We start from the raw sequence: 9,467 nt of genomic DNA, 5'->3' as shown, positions 1-9,467 counted from the left end.
GACCCTCCGCCGGGCACATGAGGACTTGGAGGCTCCCAGTAAAAGTTTTAGCCCTTTGTGACGACCTGGGAAAGCTCTGCGCTGTGGTTTGCCATTTGTCTTCTTATTTTAGCAAGGTGCTGAGTGCTAGATGCGGTGCATGTGTGTCTGCAGCCATTGTAGTGCTGAGTTTAGTCAATGAGCCCCCTCCTCTCCCCTCGCTGTTCTGTAGGGGGTAAAGCCCTGCACACCAGACAGGAGGAGGGAGCAGGGAGGAGCCAGCCTGATATTTGTGTGTCTCTCAATTGATGGATGACTGCTGTTATGTGCCTGTGTGTGTGTGTCTCTCCCTCTTATTTATACTGGTACCAAGCTCCAGACACAGAGAGCAGAGGAGATAAGGCTCAGTGCAGGGAACTCCAGACACAGACATACACAGAAATACACACTTCCTGCAGAGACCCATGAATTAGGAAGGTGCTGGCTGCTCCAACAAGCCCGAGAGCAAAAAAAGGATTACTGTGTCTTTGTAACACTACAAGATTGCAATTGTTTGCTACATTCTTTTTTATTGCATTTTTTTATTTTCTTCCATTCTGGGATCTGCTAAGGATTTTTGGACGCTACCTGGATCCTCGCTCAGGACTCTTGATGATTTAAAGGGCTGAGCGCAGTCTCTGGGCTGGAATCCTCCATCTGGCAGCGCAGCATGGCTGGAAGGGGAGATGCGAGCTGCCCATTGTGGCTCAGGGCTGGAGTGTGGATCCTGGCTTGGAGCAGCATCTGCCAAGTGTGTGCCAATGGATGCCCGGCTCTGTGCTCCTGCAGCGGAACCACAGTGGATTGTCATGGGTTAGGACTAAAAACGGTTCCGAAAAATATCCCAAGGAACACGGAGAGGCTGTAAGTGCTGCTCTTAGGTCTTACTTTAACATTTCTTGTCTATGGATTGCATTGCATGTTGTTTATCTTTATATTGTTTTGTTATTTTTTTGAATTTTATCTATTTTGTAAACAGTAGATAAAAAGCAAAAACAACTTTGGAAATTGACTTCCTCCTGTGTGCTACCACTTCTGCACCTTGGCTCTGCGCTTCTGCACCTTGGCTCTGCGCTTCTGCACCTTGGCTCTGCACTTCTGCACCTTGGCTCTGCACTTCTGCACCTTGGCTCTGCGCTTCTGCACCTTGGCTCTGCACTTCTGCACCTTGGTGGATGCGCTTCTGCACCTTGGTTGATGCGCTTCTGCACCTTGGTTGATGCGCTTCTGCACCTTGGTGGCTCTGCGCTTCTGCACCTTGGCTCTGCCCTTCTGCACCTTGGCTCTGCGCTTCTGCACATTGGCTCTGCGCTTCTGCACCTTGGCTCTGCGCTTCTGCACCTTGGCCCTGCGCCTCTGCACATTGGCCCTGCGCTTCTGCACCTTGGCTCTGCGCTTCTGCACCTTGGCTCTGCGCTTCTGCACATTGGTGGTTGCGCTTCTGCACCTTGGTGGATGCGCTTCTGCACCTTGGTGGATGCGCTTCTGCACCTTGGTGGCTCTGCGCTTCTGCACCTTGGCTCTGCCCTTCTGCACCTTGGCTCTGCGCTTCTGCACATTGGCTCTGCGCTTCTGCACCTTGGCTCTGTGCTTCTGCACCTTGGCCTTGCACCTCTGCACATTGGCTCTGCGCTTCTGCACCTTGTCTCTGCGCTTCTGCACCTTGTCTCTGCGCTTCTGCCCCTTGGCTCTGCGCTTCTGCCCCTTGGCTCTGCGCTTCTGCCCCTTGGCTCTGCGCTTCTGCCCCTTGGCTCTGCGCTTCTGCCCCTTGGCTCTGCGCTTCAGCACCTTGGCTCTGCGCTTCAGCATCTTGGCTCTGCGCTTCAGCACCTTGGCTCTGCGCTTCTGCACCTTGGCTCTGCGCTTCTGCACCTTGACTCTGCGCTTCTGCACCTTGGCTCTGCACTTCTGCACCTTGGTCTTTTCTAGTAACTATATTAGCATCTCCCCTTTACCATTTATTATGCTTTTTGTATTATTTTAACAGCAGAGATCAGACACAGTTGAGATATTATAGGAGGGCTGCCTGTAAAAGCTTGAATGTCTCATAATGACATGGAGCAATGAACAAACATTTAGCTTTATCTGACAAATCAAGGTGTTAAGAGTTTTTTATGGATTTTTTTTTATATATGCATTATATGATTTATTGGCCAAATACAATTTGTAGCCATTTATTGCAACAAAAAATGTTTTGAGAATCAACATTGCCGTTATTTTTTCCATGCTGAAAAAAACTCAGCTCCATGTGCACTCTCAGTGAGTGTTTTCCCCCATGTGCACTGTTGGTGAGTGTTCCCCCCAATGTGCACTGTCGGTGAGTTTTCTCCCTATGTTCACTGTCGGTGAGTCCCACCCCCCATGTGCACTGTCGTTAAGTTTTCCCCTTGGTGCATTCTTGGTGAGTTCCGCTCCCATGTGTACTGTCGGTGAGTTTCCCCCCCATGTGCACTGTTGTCAATTTCCCCCCCATGTGCACTGTTGGAGAGTTTTCCCCCCATGTGAACTGTTGGAGAGTTTTCCCCCCATGTGAACTGTTGGAGAGTTTTCCCCCCATGTGCACTGTTGGTGACTTTCCCCCCTATGTGCACTGTCGGTGAGTTACCCCTCTATGTGTGCTGTCGGTGAGTTACCCCCCCCTGTGCACTGTCGGCGAGTTTCTCCCCGCCCGTGCACTGTCGGTGAGTTCCCCCCCCCGTGCACTGTTGGTGAGTTTCCCCCCCCCATGCACTGTCGGTGAGTTTCCCCCCATGTGCACTGTCGGTGAGTTCCCCCCATGTGCACTTTTTGTGAGTTTTCCCCCCTGTGCACTTTTGGTGAGTCCCCCCCCCGTGCACTGTTGGTGAGTTCCCCCCCCACATGCACTGTCGGTGAGTTTCCCCCCCCATGTGCACTGTCGGTGAGTTTCCCCCCCATGTGCACTTTTGGTGAGTTCCCCCCATGTGCACTTTTTGTGAGTTTTCCCCCCCTGTGCACTGTTGGTGAGTCCCCCCCATGTGCACTGTCGGTGAGTTTTCCCCCCCATGTGCCCTGTCAGTGAGTTTCCCCTCGCCCATGTGAACTGTGGGTGAGTCCCCCCCAATGTGCACTGTCGGGGAGTCCCCCCCCCCAATGAAATGAATAGGAAGCTTATTAAAAAAGTATTCAAAGTAGTTTTTCATGCGCATTTTGGAGTAAAAATCCTCTCCAAAATACATGGCAAAAAAAGTGAATGTGAACATACCCCTAAGGCTGTAGCTATTCTCTAATCACTTTATTTCTTATTGTATGGTTGGTTTCTACATCTGATACTGGGAAAAGTTGCTCTGAATGTATGAGTCATTTCACTTTTGCAGACCCTGTGTGTAGTCCGTGTCATCCGAGAAGATTGCAGCACTTTGGGTTTTTGTCTGCAGCGGTTACAGGGGGTTTGATGGAGCTAATGATGAAGGGCTGCAAGACTCATGAGCTGCCTACATACTCCATAGATGATGATGATTGATTTGTGGGTTGTGGTAGGGTTTTTTGTATGGTTTTTTTTTTATGTATTTGTGATACATATCGATCGCTGTATAGTCTCTGGCATTATGTGCAGGATACATCATGAACTGCAATCTCTGCGTGGTCCCTAATATCCTGCATCTTATTGGCCATGGTAAGAAAAAAGCCGATACGTGATGTCTAGAGCATGCTTCCTGTGATACCGTATGGAAAGCGCTTATGGATAGTATATTCTATGAACGCAGTTTGCGTTTGCAGAAGTTGATTATTAAATAGTTAAATCCCCATAAAAAAATAGATTAGGGTATAACTTGATGATTGCTAGGGGACTGATCGTTGGAGCCCCTATCAATAGGTTTAGCTTAGAAAAAAAAGACGTCTCAGAGGAGATGTCATTTATATGTATAAATACATGTGTGGTCAATATAAAGGACTGGCACATGACTTATTCCTTCCAAAGACAATACTAAGGACCAGGGGACACTCACTGCGAGTGGAAGAAAAGCGATTCCAACACCTAAATAGGAAAGGGTTCTTTACAGTTAGAGCGGTCAGACTGTGGAATGCCGACCACAAGAGGTAGTAATGGCAGATACTATAACAGCTTTTATATCAGGGCTGGAGGATTTCCTCAGAACACAACATTGTCGGTTATAAGTGACTTAGGGACAAAATGTAGAACTGGTGGAGGAAGAGGGAACTAGATGGACCGGGGGCTTTTTTCAACCTAAGTAACTATGTAACTATGATTCCGAGAAAGGGGCTCTGCAGAGCAAGTCTCGTAATCAATGAATGGATCGGAGACTGAGCATGCGCATCTCCACTCCATTCAAGATGGACCTGCAGAGCCAAATTCTCGGGATTGCTAGGGATCCCAGTGGTCAGCAAGTTTTTGGGAATAACCCGTTAGCCGTTAGGGCTCATTTCGACGTCCATGCAATATAGTCTGATATTGGACTGCAATGCACAATCAGACCTTGGGTTTTCCTGACCCAAGCATGACAGCCTCGCAGAAATGTATGACGCTGATGTGCTCGGGCCAGGAGAGCTAGTCCATGTATTGGGATCCAATATTGGACCGAATTCCACGGACGGTCGAATGAGCCCTAATTGTCGAAAAGCAAATATTTACACAATGTAGCAATCGCTGGAAACCGTGAGTTATCACTGGAAGGATACAGATGTGAAGACACGGAGCAAACTCAAGCAATCAAGTTTATGGGTCCGTGAAAATCTCGGACAGTGTATGGATGGTGTCATAGTTGCTTTTTAGTGATGGGTGTTTTTAATTTCCATTTGATAGGAGAAACTATAGAAATCTCCATCAGCAAACGAGAAAAACTGATCAAACTCTGATGATACAAATTGACACTCCAATGATGGAAATCTGATCCAAAACATTGATGAAAAGTGGTCTGGAAAAAAAAGTTTTTGCAGAACCTTTTTGTCAATGGATCTCTGCAGGATCCATTCTAATGGATGATTATACGACATGTGAACGCAGCCTAAGGAGGACGGCTTGTAGAAGCGACCAAGTTCTGCTCACGGAATGTTTAGCATTTTCATTTGTTTAGCTTTGTTCCTGTAATAATAAAAGGCTAAACATATATTTGTTCTTAGAAATGTACAAAACAAAATCCTATATCCAAGATAAACTTCTGCAAATATGAGAAAATATTTCCTTTAGTGCATAAAGTCCATAAAATCATCTGCAAAACGTGCGAGTATCATACAAATAAATCTGTACTGAAAAGTTCTTTTTTTTAATTTATATATTGGAAATTCCATTTCAAAACTCCCCCTTTTCTTGGAGTTGTGTTTTATTAGGACAATTATAGAATCTACAAAATGTTGTAATCTGTCACCTATCACCTGGGGTGCAACTATAGGAGGTAAAGAGGTTTCAGCTGGAGAATCCGGGGGGATGGGGGGAATCAAATATAAGAGGGTCAATAAACACCATAAATAATTTATCATCGTTCTATGGATTTTGGGGTCCAGGAGTTATATTGTCCTATGGATACAATATGGCATGGATTGTACCTTCATATGTGGAAGTAAGAACATAACCATATGCATTTCTAATTTTCTGGTTGACAAGTTAGAAGATATACAGTGTATATACAGTAGAAAACCAGAAAGTTTCCCTCCACGCTCCAAAAAGACACATCTGAAGGTTTTTCCCTCTGCTTTCTATAAAGACACATCTGCAGGTTTTTCTCTCCACTCTCTATACAGACGCATCTGCAGGTTTTTCCCTCCACTCTCTATAAAGACACATCTGCAGGTTTTTCTCTCCGCTCTCTATACAGACGCATCTGCAGGTTTTTCTCTCCGCTCTCTATACAGACACATCTGCAGGTTTTTCTCTCCGCTCTCTATAAATATAGACACATCTGCAGGTTTTTCCCTCCGCTCCCTATAAAGACACATCTGCAGGTTTTTCCCTCCACTCTCTATAAAGACACATCTGCAGGTTTTTCTCTCCGCTCTCTATAAAGACACATCTGCAGGTTTTTCTCTCCGCTCTCTATACAGACGCATCTGCAGGTTTTTCTCTCCGCTCTCTATAAAAACACATCTGCAGGTTTTTCTCTCCACTCTCTATACAGACACATCAGCAGGTTTTCCATCCACTCTCTATAAAGATACATCCTCATGTTTTTCTCACTATCTGACATGAAATCAGAATAAACCTTTCCCGTTTTAGGTCAATTCGGAACCAAAATTATTTATATTTACCAAATGCCAAAATAATGAGAGAGAGAATGTTTTAAGGCATTTTAATGACTTTCTGCAAAGTCAAAAGTTTATATACATCCCATTAGTATTTGGTAGCATTGCCCTTACACTGTATGACTTGGGTCAAACAATAATCTGGCTTTTTTACATGTTTCTTTTGGAGTAATGGCTTCTTCCTGGCAGAGTGGCCTTTCAGCCCATGTTGATACCGTACTTGTTTCACTGTGCATAATGACACAATCTTACCAGCTTCCGCCAGCATCTTCACAAGGTCTTTTGCTTTTGTTCTTGGGTTGATATGCACATGTCTGACCAGAGCACGTTCATCTCTGGTACACAGAACCAGTCTCCTCCTGAGCGGTATGATGGCTGGACATTTCTATCTTGTTTGTACTTGTGTATAATTGTTTGTACAGATGAATGAGGCACCTTCCGGTATTTGAAAATTGCACCCAATGATGACCCAGACTTATGCAAGTCCACAATTTTCTTCCTGAGATCTTGGCTGATTTCTTTTGATTTTCCCATGATGCTACACAGAGAAGCAATGTGTTTCAGGTGTGCATTAAAATACGTCCACAGGTGTGTCTCTAACTCAGATGTTGCCAATAAACCTATCAGAAGCTTCCAATGACATGACATCATCATATGGGCTGTCCCATATTTTTTAAAGGCATAGTACTTTTTGTGAATGTAAACTTTTGACTTTGCAGAAAGTAATAAAAATGCCTTAAAACATTCTCTCTGGCATTTGGCACATATAAATATTTTTGGTTCCTAATTGACTTAAAATGGGGAATGTGTATTCTGATTTCATGTCAGATAATGAGAAAAACCTGCAGATGTGTCTTTTTAGATAATGTATGAAAACTTCTGGTGTCAACTGTATATACACATCTCGAAAACTTTGACATTTTGGCTTTTCCTCCCATTTCCTTCCTTCCGGTTCATAGATGATTATAATATAAACCCGGCTAAAACTTATGATATTCACCTATAAACTCGAGTAAAGTAAATGGGAGGAAAAAAACCTGAAATGTCAAAATTTCTTGCTGTTTTTCCCCTCCACATAAATCAGATAATTCTCTCCATTGTATACGAGCGGAGCTAACGTTACACGTCCCATGGAAAAGTCTCGCTTTATCCCCTGAAGCTGTTCATGTTGGAATCGCTTTAATGACTTTTTAGTGACAAGCGTAAAACTTTGATGAATTCCGTGAAAAACGATGGAGGAGTTTAATGAGAACCACAACCTCTGCTGAGCTCGCGAGGCGAGAAAGCTGTCAGATATGTCTTATGCGGGGCATTGCTGGCATCGGTGACAAGGAGAAGGGATCCTTATCTAAGGGTTTGTTTTCAGTCAAGTGCATTGGTATTCCTCACCTCGGCCCAAGTAATTATGCGCTGCCTATGTTTAGATCATTAAGATAGTGCGCGCTGAAATTTCCTGCGATTCAATTGCCAAACCATCTGGAAAAGATGTCAGACATGCATGTGTGCTGCGCATGGAAACTGTGGAAAGGGGGGACCTTGAGGAGCGGGAACTATTCTCTGCTTTTGGATAATTTCCTTTATTGGAAGGGCCTTCTATTGAGAAGATGCTCCCAAAGTGACCTGCTCGGACCCCCAGTTATCAGCTGTAATCTGTGCTTGGATTCCCAGTTATCAGGTGTAATCTGTGCTTGGATTCCCAGTTATCAATTGTAATCTGTGCTTGGATTCCCAGTTATCAGCTGTAATCTGTGCTCAGAACCTCAATTAGCAGCTGTAATCTGTGCTCGGACCCCCAGTTATAAACTGTAATCTGTGCTCGGACCCCCAGTTATTAGCTGTAATGTGTTTAGACCCCCAGTTATTAGCTGTCATGTGTTTAGACCCCAGTTATCAGCTGTTATCTGTGGTAGGACCCCCAGTTATTAGCTGTTATCTGTGCTCGGACCCCCAGTTATCAGCTGTAATCTGTGCTTCGACCCCCAGTTATCAGCTGTTATCTGTGGTAGGACCCCCAGTTATTAGCTGTTATCTGTCCTCAGACCTCCAGTTATCAGCTGTAATCTGTGCTCGGACCTCCAGTTACCAGCTGTAATCTGTGCTCGGACCCCAGTTATCAGCGGTAATCTGTGATCTGATCCCCAGTTATCAGCGGTAATCTGTGCTCCAACCCCCAGTTATCAGCTGTAATGTGTTTAGACCCCCAGTTATCAGCTGTAATCTGTGCTCAGACCTCCAGTTATCAGCTGTAATCTGTGCTCAGACCTCCAGTTATCAGCTGTAATCTGTGCTCGGACCCCCAGTTATGAGCTGTAATCTGTGCTTGTAATGCCAGTTATAAACTGTAATTATGCTCGAACCCCCAGTTATCAGCTGTAATTTGTGCTCGGACCCCCAGTTATAAACTGTAATGTGTGCTTGGACCCCAAGTTATCAGCTGTAATCTGTGCTCTGACCCCCAGTTATCAGCTGTAATCTGTGCTCAGACCTCCAGTTATCAGCTGTAATCTGTGCTCGGACCCCAGTTATCAGCGGTAATCTGTGATCTGATCCCCAGTTATCAGCGGTAATCTGTGCTCCAACCCCCAGTTATCAGCTGTAATGTGTTTAGATCCCCAGTTATCAACAGTTATCAACTGTAATCTGTGCTCAGATCCCCAGTTATCAGCTGTAATGTGTTTAGATCCCCAGTTATCAACAGTTATCAACTGTAATCTGTGCTCAGATCCCCAGTTATCAGCTGTAATGTGTTTAGATCCCCAGTTATCAACAGTTATCAACTGTAATCTGTGCTCAGATCCCCAGTTATCAGCTGTAATCTGTGCTTGGACCTGGCACTATATCTTTATAGTGCCTCTAGAGGGGAAATAAGGTATTACACTGTTAATACTAAAATCAGTTAGCTATCTGTCATAATAGTGTAAAGATGTGCCGAGTCATCCACATAGAAAAGCACGCTTTGCATCTACACTAAACCGCTGGCCCCATCTATAAAGCGGTTGTCCTCTACATTTTATATTAAAGCAAACCTATGGAGGTTCTAAAACAAAAAAGTAAAAATACCAACCTACTAAACCTCAAATCATTCCTCCAGACCGCTACCTGTGTCCTTCCCCCAGTCTCCTTGCTTCTCCTGGCAGAGGAGGTCACGTGACCGCTGCAGCCAATTATTGGACACTGATTGGCTCCAGGCTTAACTTTTAAGGGGGCTTTACACGCTACGATATCGTTAATGT

General features: G+C 44.9%; 1 protein-coding gene across 1 annotated transcript in view; it reads left to right on the top strand.

The window, feature by feature from the left end:
• Positions 1-266: 266 nt before the first annotated feature.
• SLIT1 (slit guidance ligand 1) overlaps positions 267-9,467 on the top strand; it is a 463,725-nt gene continuing 454,524 nt past the window's right edge. The window contains exon 1 of the mRNA XM_075348376.1: positions 267-882. Coding sequence (XP_075204491.1) covers positions 689-882 — 194 coding nt within the window. The 5' untranslated portion in view covers positions 267-688. The remainder of the gene's footprint in view (positions 883-9,467) is intronic.

Source organism: Anomaloglossus baeobatrachus, chromosome 5 (assembly GCF_048569485.1).
Source record: "Anomaloglossus baeobatrachus isolate aAnoBae1 chromosome 5, aAnoBae1.hap1, whole genome shotgun sequence".
In the NCBI taxonomy this organism is placed as follows: domain Eukaryota; kingdom Metazoa; phylum Chordata; class Amphibia; order Anura; family Aromobatidae; genus Anomaloglossus; species Anomaloglossus baeobatrachus.
The sequence above is the reverse complement of the archived record's forward strand: the minus strand, read 5'-3'. Positions and strand labels throughout refer to the sequence as shown.